Consider the following 13,690-nt stretch of genomic DNA (forward strand, 5'->3'; position numbering starts at 1 on the left):
GCTGCATTCTATAAAATTTAAAGTGTCATAACATTTTTTTAAAACAAAAGGTACCTGGTATGGCATCTGAATCCCACTTGAAAGATCCCTGGGGAGCCTACAGATCCAGGATTTGGATTTCCAGTGACAGTAGCCACATCAGAAGCATGGAAATAATGCTGGAGGGGGAGTTAAGCAAACAAAGGACTGAATGTTTTCCTTTATGTTCCCTGATGGTTTTCTCAGAACAAAAAGCATCCTTCCACTTGAAGGGGGTGCCACAGTGGCTAGAATGGGTTGAGAAAGGCCCCACATTGTCATTTGCCTAGCCAATAATGGAAGATGCCCTAAGAAAAAACGGCTAAGTCTTACAAAAAACAAAAATGAACCTTGTCGGATGGCTGGTGCTGATTCTGAGTCTGCCCCACTGCAACTCATGATCATGCCTTTGTTCCCAGGGACCATTTGCAAAGAGTTTATTTATTTATTTTGGGGTTGACCAGACATCCCCCACGTCTACCAGTAGCTATGGTAATCGCTCCAATTAAGGAAAATGTCATCTGTTTGAAACAGTAGGACATCGACTAAGGCAGGCGACTTCAGACACCCCCACAGATGTCTCATCTTTGAGCTGTGGGCGGTCTGCTGGTGGAACACCTTCAAAGAAAGATGCATGAGGGTTTTTTCATGTTCTGGACTCAACTGAGGCGTTTCTTTAAGTCAGCTGAGGAATAAGAACAAGCAAAATAAAGGGTAAAAGGCCAAGGAAATGTAATTTCCTTGGGATGTTTTTACCGAACTGTTAGAGAAAATAAATTGTGGTATTGACTTGCACTGAGAAGCACGTACCATTTTCTGACTGATTTTATAATGTCTTAAAACAAAGCAAACACATCCATTTGCTTTCGTTCAGAGATCATTAGGACAAAATTGCTGATACAAGCAGGAATGTGAGAGCAGCAGGCCAAACTCCATCGATTGCCTAGTTCTTAAGCCTAAACTAATTTAAAAGTCTTTAAAATTTTGAACTCACGCCCCTACACCTCACACGATTTGTTTGTCCCTGCAAATTTTCCCCTGTAAATTTTTGAAAATTAATACTACATTTCTCCTACCTTAATAATTAGGATAGCTATTTATTCTGTTGGACCAATATATTAATTACATTTCTGCCCTATGTCCTAATTTTTTTAATAGTAAAAAAAAAAAGAGAGGGGTTCCATGGACTAAAATCTTTTTATTGTAAGTCCCATTTGTCGCTTGACAACTCGCTTTGTGACTTTGATCAACCAATCTCTTCACCACAATTCCTAATCTTTAAGATATACACGGCAAGAAATTAAGGTTCTGTGGAGATTATATAATTTAGGACTATTTCTTATCTTTAAAAGAAGAGGTCTACTGTGGAAAAAATATGGGGAAAGTTTCAAATGTATATAGAGAAAGTGGTGGGAATAAGAGGAAATTCTTATATTAACCTAAAATCAGAGGTAAATTTTGATTATTTTACTTCTAGCTTTGAAGCATATTTGAGACTCATATTTGAAATGTAGATGTTATATAGAAGATAGATAGATAGATCTGATATGCTAGAAATTCCCACAGGTTTAAGCAAAAATAATGCAGTATCTCTATGAAGAAGTAAGGGTGTACTTGGAAAACGATCCTGCCATTGGAGTATTTTCTCTCTGAGCCTGCTGGTCCAAACTTTCCTGAAAGGTGATGTTTCCATTTAAATAAATAAAGCAAATGATCACACCCATTAAAATTTGAGGAGGACAAGGTAGAAATGATGTAATAAAAAATTAAGATAGTCTTTTCAATGATACATGGAATTGACTTCTAACACTCACTTACAATTCTAGTTTTGCAGAATCCTGCTATAGGAAAAATGGAGCTGTGCGGTGCATTTGTAAAGAAAACTATGCTGGACCTAACTGTGAAAGGTAGGTGAATAAAATTCTCCATTTTCAGTGTGGGCCTAAGGAAGATTTCTGCTTTTTACTCATCACTCTGCCACGCTTCTCTTCAGTATGTCTTGGAATGGATGCTTAAGAAGAGGGACTGGAGGACCACATTCCAGAATCCCTTGGAGGAACTTTCCCCAAATCTCATTTCCTGAAACAGCTATGACCATAGGTTCCTTTGGGGTCTAAGCCAGGACTACGTCTCAGGATGAAAAAATAGGGAAAGAGGAAACTGAGTCTGTGCATGTCGAGAAGATTCTCTATATGGTTTTATTAACACTCCATCATTGAGAACAAGTACTACAATGAATGTCATACACACACACACACACACACAAAGAGTGAGGCTTCCTGGGTCAATTTTAAAAAGCACTTAGCCTATATTTAACTCATTTTTACTCCGTCTCCTGAAACTCATGAGAGTTTGGATTTTCTGAATTCTTGTTTTAACATTGCTCTGGGCTTTGCTCAAATAAGGAAGACCTTGGTAGTAAGGATGTGTGCAAGGCTTCTTACTAAATGATTTCCTAAGATATTTGCCATTAGCCCACCGGTCGGCTGCTCACAGTTTTCTAAGATGAAATGTCTTTCACTGAAAGAGAAGAGAGGTCTTTAAATTTTTAACAGGAACATCATTAACATTGGCCTCACCATTGTGTTCAGTCAGTTAAATGGTGTATAGTTAGCTAAATGGTGTATAGTTCTGTGAAGACAGGGAGGAAAGGTTCCAGAGCTACTAGTCAAACCTCCTGTCTAGTCACATGTCTGTGGGTTGCTCCTCTCAGTGACAGCACACTCAGGGCAATCCCCACCCCCACCACCAACAGATTGGGGCTCAAAAATGCAGCCTGGGATTTGAACAGTAAACCTTTAATTATAAGCAATCTTGCTTCCAAAGAAAACACTCAAGTCTCTCAAAAAGTAATTCTGGAACTCAAAAGAAGTCACAGTGTCTGCGTTACAGAGAGAATTTCTACACTATTATTATGATTATTAAATGTGTAAAATGAAGATAATTCTTTCACTCAAGATCTTTGAATTGTTTCCTTTTTGTTGTTTCTATCTTAAGAGGGAAACTGAGAGCTGAGTACTCATATGAGTTTCATCCCTTGGAAGGGACTGACAAGGTTGATCAGAATACATTGGGTTGATTAATATTCATGACACACTTACTCTGTATTTCCTTACTTGGGAACACAAGAATATGAAGATCCTGATTACACATTGTCTGGTTCAGTGGGGGTCTGAGAGATTATTAATTGGCCAGTGATGGAAGTTTACCTCCTCAGTATTTTAGGTTAAACTCAGTGTAGTCAGTTAGGAACTCAGCAACATTGCTAGTGGGTACATGATGGTTTTTATGAGAAGAGTTAATGTCCCTACATACAGCTCTACTGATCAAGTGCAAGGCCTGGTAAAAGTGAACTAGCCTTGGTCCTAGGGAACATGACAGCACAGTCATGCAGATAAGTGTTCTGTCAAGAAGAGTGGTCCCCACCCTGGCACAGGACAGCATGCCAACCCCAGTTGTGGGACTGTAGATAACAAATCTGGGTCAGGGTCTGGAATTATAGGATCCAGAAAGAATTTGGGACATGAATGTAGAGTGCTAAAAGAGTTTTAGCATCAGTCTGTACCTGAGCTCTACCACTTTGTGATGCTCCCGGGGAAGTTATTTGACCTAAGTGCCATTCCCACATCTATAGAATGGAGAAGATGAAGGAATCCACCTCATAGGCTGTTTCGAGCCGATACCAGAAAACTTTTCACACAGCACCTGGCACTTATTAAATGTTCCATGAAAATTAACTGATGGCAGCTCAAGTCATTGTGGTCATTGTGGTCATTGTCCACCTGCCTTCACTGGCATAATGTGTGCTTCTTGAATCTCAATTTCCTTAGCTAAAAATTATGTTTTGAACGAAACAGTGTCACTTACGAATTGCTTCTTGTGTCCTTGTTGCTTTGTATTCCACACTGGTCAGCCTCACAACCACTCTGAGAGGAGGTCTCATCTTGTCATTTTGCCAGCGAGGAAACTGAGCTGAGGGCAGTAATGGGAGTGGTCTAAAGTCAAATTGCTTCTAAGGGAGGGACACGGAATTTGAACCTTTGGGCTCAGAAGTCTGAATTCTTGTCCTGTTTTTACTCTGCTCTTCCCAAGTTCCTTTTTGACAATTAATCACTAAGATGAGCCTCTGATACACTGGGGAATCCTTGCTGATGTTATTCACTTTGACAGGAGGCTGCACCAACCAAGGGACCAACCAAGTAGGCTTCCCCACTAAGACCTTTCCTCTCTATGGGAAGCCCTATTTGAGGGGCTTCACTTTTTCTTTTTTATGGTTCACCCTGCCTCACACCTTCACCCCTCTTCTACCTTTCTTAAAGGGAAATTACTGAGATCTTTTACATCAAAAATCAATCTTACAATTCAGTTCAGAAGGGGTACAGCACAGATTCATCTAAGACACAGTCTCTTGTCCTCAAGGAACATCAAAGCTAAGGGAGGAGAGAAACCAGAAAAATCATTCATTACAAAGCAGAAAAAAGTAAATGGTAAACACAAAGACAAGCAAAATCTACTCAAGAATGTAGTGGAAGAAGTCACTTCTGCCCCATGGAGGGGCTGGAGCATTCAAAAAGAGGTAGCCTTAGCTGCTTCTGATTTGTGTTTGACCCTGGGAGGGTGAGAGGGGAGGGTTTCTGTTTGAGTTTAATAGCCAAGTTCTTAGGTTGAGTTAAGCTTCACCTAATCTATGTTTTCAATGTTATTAGTGAACTTGAACTTCTCTACAAGAGCTTTTCAAAACATGCAGATGACTTGAATGGATACCAATTTCAAACAAGAGTACAAATTAATCCAAACCAAGAACACTGTAGGTCTTTCTGCATTGGGAGATGAGTTCATCAAGTGGTGGACTGTTGTTTGTTGCTATAACTGAATAATCAATGAAGAAAATAAATTTATTTCTTATACTTTTGGAGGCTGAGAAGTGCAAGTTGTGGTGCTATATCTGACAAGAGCCTTCCTACTGGTGGGGCTCTGAAAAGTTCCAAAGTGGCACAGGGCGTCACATGCAAGACAGTGCAAGCTAGCCTGAGAAAGCTCACTTTCGTAAAGTCACTAACATGCCTACCCATTAACCCAAGAATGGATGAATCAAATCACCTCCCAAAGGCCTCACTCACTACTCAAATACCATGAATGTGGAACTTTGAGAGGTTAAATTTCCAACCCATGAAATTTGGGGAACACATTCAAATACAAGTGATTTTTCAAATAACTGTGTTGTAATGTCTCCTAGAAACCCCCCATTATCTATTCTACCACCCCCTAAAAAACAACATCTAAGGGGAAGGCCTAGAAACTTTCTTTAGGGTTCTCATGCACCAGAACTCTCATTGCTTTGTGAACTACGGCCTTTAATACCACACCAGTGTAATAGAAAAGTATTCCTTAAATTGCAGCCTCAGAACCCCTGATGTCCTTAGAAATATTCTTGGAGATTTATGGAAGGAGATATTTACTTAATTTTATGTTTAAATAATCAATAATTTTGCTCTTCGACTTATGTTCTGAACTTTCTATAGAATCATTTTATAACAAAGGGAGATCTACCTCAGTGCAGGGAGAAACTTACAGGAGTGACAGTGTGTCAAGGACATGCTACAGGCAATCAGTGGTCAGGTGGCATGACATCAAGGCAAACTGTAAAACTAAAGATTCTGAAGGGAAAATTGGTGGGAAAGAGGAGTCATCACACAGCACATGTGCATAGGGAACTCAGACAAAATATCTTGCCATGCAGCTGGTGGCCATTCATGGTAACAGGACGTCACCCATTGTCTTGAATTAATGTTGTTAATTTTAATTGGATGAGTTGGTAGTTGTGTTTTTGTTTTATTGGAAATTTTGTTTTGGTTTTCAAGACATATAAAAGTCATAGGCATAAGGAGTTTCCACCTAATTTTATGTATGAACTGTTTAAAGATAATTGAAATGAACACTGGAGAGTATTTTTAATGAAAATGTCTCTTCTTTAAAAAGGATCCATACTATATACAAGTGTGAGGTGCCTGAAACCTCAATCATATTTTGCTTACTTTATCTCTTACTCCACCACACAACACAGATCAAACACAGCCATGCGCCCTGTCTTAGCAACCTGATTCTTAGCCTGCTGGGGCCCCTGCCTCCCTCTCATTCTAAAGTCTGTCTCCACTCACAATTTAAACTGTATGCTCCCCAAATCCACCAGACAACTGGATAACTTACCACATCGTCTTGCACTGAGACTTTGAACATGATGGTAAAAATGACAGCTAACATTTATTGAGTGCTTACTGTTTATCAAACACTGTTAGGAGCACTTTACATATAATGACACATCAAAGCCTCAAAATAATCTTCTGAGGTACCATCTTTACCTTTATTTACACAGGAAGAAACGAGACACAGACAAGACATTTGCTCACAAATCACACAAACGATGAGCTCCTCCACAAAAGCACTGTCTTGTCTACCCACTCTTCATCCATCACAGAGTCTGGCATACTGCAGGCATTCAGTTAAATATATTTAAGTAATTTTTTTTAACTGAGAAAACATTAACAGCACTTTTACTCTTCCTTTAGGAAAGGAATGATGGGACCAGAGTCAGTCATTTCCTTCCTCCTTATGCCCCCACCCCAGCTCCTGTTCCATTCCAGGAAAATTGCAAAGGCTGACCCCGAATTGACTAAGTCACTGCTCTCTGACTGAACTGAAATATCAAATTGCAAATGGAAGAGGTCTGCCAATGCAGATAATTATAAAATGCCCAAGCATTGTTGTAGAAGGAGTTTTGCAATTCTCATTCTCATCCCAGTGTGACCTTTACTCTACAAGAAGTACATTTTCAAGACAAGGAAACATGAAACTTAGAGCCATAAAAGGACTTGATGTAAGGTCATACAATCAGCTAGTGGTGGATCCCCAACACAAAACCCAGGACTCTGCATGTTCACTGCAGTGTTCAGTTGACAAAGTTAACATGATCTCAGTGCTTCCGTGTTCCACATTGCCTCGTACGGCAGCCTGAAGAATAAACTTCATTCATTCGATGTTGTGGTGAAGTAAGAAATGAGCTAAGACTCTATGATGATTTATCATGTGGGTCTTATTGCTTGAGGATTAGGAAAGAAGAATGGGGCAAATTAAAGCATATCCAAGGTGACCTTGAAATTCTAAGGGAAAATGCAGAACATAGTATCCTCAAAGATAATGATGATAACAGTGATAATGATTTTGAGAATGGCTTTAGTGATAGAAAAGAAGAATAAGGAAAAGGACAAAGAGAAAGCTAACAGTTATTGAGGCTTTCTGTAATACAGAAAAGTAGTCTAATTCTTTCTGAAGACCCCAAGTCTTTCAAACAAGCTATCAGCTCTAGTATTTGCAGAGGTCTTATGACTGCCTGCTTCGGGTCTTGCCTCTGGACTCCTGCGTGTAATCTTGAATAGGTTGCATGCATTTTCCTTTTCTTATTTCCCAGTCTTTCATAAAAAGTGGAGAGCATTTGAATGGCACCTGCTATGGAACAGGTGCTTTCTTCTTTCTTTTAACATCTTATTTACCCTCAAGGACACCTTCAGAGTGACAACCCTCCCAGAAAAGTTTCTGTGCCTCCTAGGCTGGGAGTTTGAGCCCCCTTGAAAAGGTCATTCAGCAACAGATATAAGACCCTGGAGGAGAAACAGAAGAGAAAAAGAAGAGGAGAAGAGCTCCTAAAAATCCCAAAGCAATAGTTTTTAGTCAAAATCATCTTTTCTCCAAACAACCTATCTTTTGGTTTCTGATTCTACCCAAGTATTATGATCACTAAATGAAATGAGAAAGTTTATATGTTGGTTTTTCATTTGCATTGTAAACTTATCAACTCTATTTTCTCTAGATAGAACAAGTCATTAATATATCTAGAAATGAGATATGGAAGAAAAAATTGAACCAGGCTGACTTTTTTGTTTTTTGCTTTTTGGGTTTTTTGTTTTGTTTTGTTTTTTGGTTTTTGGTGGGTTTTATTTGTGTGTGTGTGTGTGTGTGTGTGTGTGTGTGTGTGTTTCTTTTCTTTTCTTTTCATACTAGAATTAAACCCTTAGCCTCTGACATGCTAGGCAAGTGCTCTACCACTAAGCTACATTCCCAGCCCTCAAATGTTGATCTCAAGCCAACTACTGAAACTTTTGATTCTTTGTCATTAGCTCTTTGAGGGTGGGACATAAATAGCATTTGGTTATTCAACTGTTATGATCATTAACTTCTTAATAAATTAATTCGTTAATGCCAGACTTGTGAAATGGAAGCATTAAACTTAGAGTTCCATAAGAGGGCTGAACCCTGCACCAAGGAACATGTCACTTAATTTCCCATGCTCCAGCTGCTATACACACACACACACACATGGATTTGCAGGAGTTACTAAAAATTAAACCCTTGCATGCTCATTTTATGAAATCAGTAGTGTCTGCAGTTAGTTGCTTTTGGAATTACCACAAACAGATGTTCTTAAAACTCAGAGAAAGTCAGAGTAGGTTTCCCTGTGATTGAGATTCCAATATACATAATAGAAAATTTGGCTTTTCTCTTGTGAAAGACCAGGTGTTCAACCTGTGGAGAGCAAATGCAGTGGAAATAAATGCAAAAAAGCAAGGAAATGCATGTGGACAAGATCTTGGGAAAGCCCTCCACTTCCTGTCCTCAAGATTTCCAGCTACACATCGGAGTAGTAGATCTCAGTCCCATTTCAATGACCTGAGGGTCTAATATTGTTTTTTGGTGAATTGCAGCAAAGAATAGAAATTCAATCCACATGTTCAAGATAGAAATTCAAGTCACATGTTCCATAGAGGGATAATTTATGCTGGTGTGGGGAAGAGAGGTGTAAGACATGAGAAAGTATGAATAACAAGACGCACTGGACATTTCCTCTTGGTGTCTCTTTGTGGTGTCTTTATATTCATTCTCATCTTTTTCATCAACTTTGGTTTCTAGAGTTTATTTATAGTATGTGTAATGATGTTTAGTTCACTTATTGTCCTTTCAGAGCCTGGGTTGTGTGTTTTTCCTCTTCCTGTTTCCCTCTATGCCTTACATAAAATGGACATGAATTGTCCCTCTGTTGAAAGGATTCACTCATTCATTTATAATAGCAGCAGTAGTGTGGTCCTGAAGGGAGCAAAGGAAAGAGCATCAGGGTTAGAAGGTCTGAGCCTTGCACTGTGACTTCCTAGCTATGTGACCCCAGAAAATTGAAGTGGCCTCCCGACTTCCAAAGGCTAGACCTCTCTGGCCTTTTACTCAAGTGTCTGCAGTAATATGTCACATAGTTGGAGCTATGGAACACAATGCAAGCAAAGGACATAAAGACTGAATACACACCATCATTACAACTGTACCGGAAAACTGAGACACAAGAACGAAGGATAGGAGAACATACACAAACTCTCTACAATAGTCATTTTATTAAGATCCAAGGATTATAGGCGTGGATTTTTTTTTTTTTCATTTCTCTATTTTTCAAGTATTCTGAATCACGACTCTTTAAAGGGAAGCCTTTTAAAAACACAGTGTCCTATTATTACTGGCGAGGGCCTGTTGATTTCCTTGGAATGCTCTCCTTTCCTCTCCACTCCCAAGGCCAGAGCCCCAACCCAAGCCCTCTGTACCCACCCTGGTCTCCCTGTTCCAGCCTGGAGTCCATCCTGCACACGAAGGCCAGCACTGGCTTCCTTCACCATCACTTTCCTCACACTGGAAAATTTCCCCTGGCTCGCTCTTTTTCCCTGTCACATCAGAACTGACTCTCTACTGACCTTCGTTCCCATTATGGTCTGACCCCATGTTCCTTTCAGTCACTCCTGAACTCTCTTCAGCTCCAGCTAGTTCATCTTCCACACTAGTTTAGGGTGCAAAGGAAAGGAGATTCCACAATTAACCAGAAAACATGTATAGATTTACTATATAATATTCTTTCAAAGCTTGAGCCAAACTTTAAAAATTGCAATTCCACATAAAACTCCAAATTTTCACTTTTTTCTTCAAACATAGGAAAATCTGGCCACAAAAATTCTTCATTCCCTCAAGGCTACATTCTGGTAACAATTGACTATAACCAAGAAACACACTCCCTGTTTAGATGGGGCCTGTGGTCCCACCTCTCATGGCAGGGACTCTCCTGGCACATTTGGGAAAAATAAAGAAAGGCATTTCTTCCCTGAGTGCACAGTTTGGCAAGGTTAGCAAAGGCTGGATAGATTTCAGTCTCTACTCTCCAACTCAGCTAGACTCCCTCCTGAAGAGCCCAGTCAGTATGACCATAGGCATTGGCTTTGCCCCTATAGTAAGTGCAGGTAGGAGCCTGGTCTCTGCAGGCTTACATATGGAAACACCCAGCATGGCATTCTGGGCTCCAACTCTATTTATTTGTGGTACTCCCAGCTCTGCCATCTGTAGTGTCTCTAGACTGGCTTTACTCCATCACAAGATGGCAGCCAGGAGGTAAGAGTGCTGCCTGATGGCCTCTTCATTTACCTGGAGATGGAAGGAATGCCTTTCCATGACTCTCAAATAGGAGTCAGAGTCACAATCCCATGGAATCACTCCTGTGCTAATCCTTTGGGCCATGAGAATGCTTGGTTCTGATAGTTTAAGTAATTCATTATGGCAAGACAGATGATGATTTCCACCAATATTTCTCAGGAGAGGTGTTATTAACATTTTGGCCAGGACATTTCTCAACTCTGCCCTACTGACACATCTCATTATAGTACATTTAGCAATTCTGGCCCCACCCATCATCTACCAGCTGTGTGCACCAATCACTGGAATGACCAGCAATGCCCCATACCCTATACCCTAATTTAATCCAGACATTCCTATATCTGGAACCAAGCTGAACTCAATGATCTACAGCACAATGAGGAGGGATAGTTTCTTAGAAGCAAAGTTTTGTCCTACTAGGAAGATGGGAGAGTAGGAATGAATTCTGGGTGGGCAATCTACAAATATCCACTATACCTTTCCTCTATATAGGAAAGACTTTAAAATATAAAAAGGAATAACAACTATGGATACTAAACATTTAACATGTTAAAACCCTTCAGATGTGCTCCTGGTTACTATGGAAACCCCTTGCTCATTGGAAGCACCTGTAAAAAATGTGACTGCAGTGGAAATTCAGACCCCAACTTGATCTTTGAAGATTGTGATGAAGTCACTGGCCAATGTAGGAATTGTTTACGAAACACCACAGGATTCAAGTGTGAACGCTGTGCTCCTGGATACTACGGGGACGCCAGGACAGCCAAGAACTGTGCAGGTGCAGTATTGTAAATCCTAAGTCAGCTGCCTGACTGACATGACCCTTCATTAATCCTGAATTTAGATAAAGAATTTATCTTAGAGCTAGACATGGTGGCACATGCTTGTAACCCCAGCAACTGAGGCTGAGCAAGAGAATCACAAGTTCTAATTCAGCCTCAGCAACTTAGCAAGGTCCTCAGCAATTACAGAGACCCTGTGTCAAAATAAAAATTTAAAAAGACTGGGGATGTGGGTCAGTGGTTAAGCATCCCTGGGTTCAATTCCTAGAACAAAAAAAAAAAAAAAAAATAGAATTTATCATGGGAAAACATTGCAAGAAGCATCCCTTTTTATTTTCCCAGGGCAATATACATTCTCAGGAATATGCATCCCAAATTTACCAGTTCAGAAATTTTAAGTAAGGCTATTAATGTAACTAAGCTCATACATAGAATGAACCAAAAAAACTAACAGAAATGAATTTTTGTCTTATCATCTTAATCCTTCCTTGATCAAAGATATAAATCCAACCTCAGTGGATACCTATGATGGGTCAGAGAAGTGAATGAAACCTTGTATGGTTCATATCAGTTTTCCTATCCTAGAAGCTAGTTTCCTCTTTCTGTTACGTTTAGTAAAATTGACAATCAGGGAGTCTATGAGCAAGACAATAGTACAGTTTAATCATGCCCCACTCTCATTTCCTCAATTCTCAAAATATAAATGTTTTAGGGGCAGTGGAAGAAATCTTTCTGATTAGGCTTCAGTTAGACTGAAGTGTACAAGTTTTATTCCTGATTTCCCCAGTCCATTTGCCACGTAGAGTGAAGCTCTTCAGAAGTAAATTTTTTTCCCTCTAAGAGTGAGAGAATTTCTAACTCTTATGTGACTTTGAAGAAGGAAGGGAAAGGAGGTATTGTGCTCTAAAGGCATCCTTCTACAGGAGATCCCTTCACTAAAACAGACTCCCCCTTGAAAAGACCTATGAAGCAAAAGTTTAAAATCCAGAAGGTACATATATGATCTGAAGAAGCCTCAATTAAGTAAACATGTCTACAAGAAACAATGCATCCAGAGCCATAACTCCAAGACTTAGGGCAAAATAAAAGAAGTACTGGGTTCAGTCAGACTTGACAGAGAGAGAGAGAGGTCATCAGAAAGAGATCAAAGCCTGGACTGGACCTGGTGGTGCACACATGTAATCCCAGTGGCCCTGGAGGCTGAAGCAGGAGGATCACAAGTTCAAAGTCAGCCTCAGCAATTTAGCGAGACCCTCAGCAACTTAGTGAGACCCTGTCTCTAAATAAAATATAAAAAAGTGCTGGGGATTTGGCTCAATGGTTAAGTACCCCTGGGTTCAATCCCCAACACACACACACACACAAAAAAGATCAAAGCCTGGAAGGTTGGTGCCCTTACTCTCCAAATATCTACTAAGCCTTTATTTAAATGACAAAGATGCAAGTCGTGTTTAGAAAAGAAACCCATATGGGAAGCAATAAAAAATGGTCTTCTGAGAAGTTTAGTGAATCTGCATTTTGTGGAACATTATATAGCTGAAATGTAATAAATGAATGTCACCCTTGAAGCTCATTCTTTTTAATCTATAAAGGCAGTTGAAGGAAAGGGAAAAATCAAATCTCTCTATTCCAGTTTACTACTGGCAGAGATGTTTTAGGAATTCCTCTTTAAATATTACAAATTAATTTTTCCACACCAAAACTCAGTGGAGGGGCTAAGGGTGTGTTTCAGTGGTGGAGTGCTATGTTTAGCATGTGGGAGGACTTGGGTTCAATGCCCAGCACCCAAGAAAACAAAACAAAACAAAAACTCAAAATGAGCAGCCTGAAAAGATTGGGGTTTTGTTTTTTTTTTTTGTTTTGTTTTTTTGTTTTTTTTTTCCAAAAGGCATGATTGAAAATCATCAGCAGATGAATGATGGGCTCTCCAGTCTTTTAAACTCATGTAAATATGTTCCTAATTGTTTCCCTGGCATTATTCCTAGCCATCCCACTAACAGCTATCATTTGGAGATTTGGAGTCAATCTTGCCAAGGGTCAAGTGCTTGGGAGCCAAGAATTGTTCCTGGGCCTCCTCACTCACTCCTCTTGGGGCTGTTCCTCCCTCACAGATGGCAGGGACCAACCCTGAAGTTGGATTGAACTGGAGAATCCATCTGCGATAAAAGGATGACTTTCAATTTCACGTTGAATGCTGAACTCTCTGTGGCCATTTAGTACTTTGTAAAATGTACCAGTATTTTTTTGGACTAAAGTAATTGAATGGTCATGGCAGAATCCCAAAGAGTTGAGAAAAGAATGCTAGAAAATTTAGATATAATTTGACCTCAGGGCACCTCTAATAATCCCATTTGCCCTAGTTGCATTGGGCCTGTGAGCAT

The 13,690-nt window shown here is 39.8% G+C and overlaps 1 protein-coding gene across 3 annotated transcripts in view; it reads left to right on the plus strand.

The window, feature by feature from the left end:
- The window catches only part of LAMA4 (laminin subunit alpha 4), a 135,356-nt gene that overhangs the window by 48,920 nt on the left and 72,746 nt on the right, over window positions 1-13,690 (plus strand). For all 3 annotated transcript variants that reach the window (XM_079149110.1, XM_079149112.1, XM_079149111.1), the window contains 2 exons: window positions 1,845-1,925; window positions 11,091-11,305. In XM_079149110.1, the coding sequence (XP_079005236.1) occupies window positions 1,845-1,925; window positions 11,091-11,305 (296 nt within the window). The remainder of the gene's footprint in view (window positions 1-1,844; window positions 1,926-11,090; window positions 11,306-13,690) is intronic.

Source organism: Sciurus vulgaris (assembly GCF_902686455.1).
Source record: "Sciurus vulgaris genome assembly, chromosome: 7".
Classification (NCBI taxonomy): domain Eukaryota; kingdom Metazoa; phylum Chordata; class Mammalia; order Rodentia; family Sciuridae; genus Sciurus; species Sciurus vulgaris.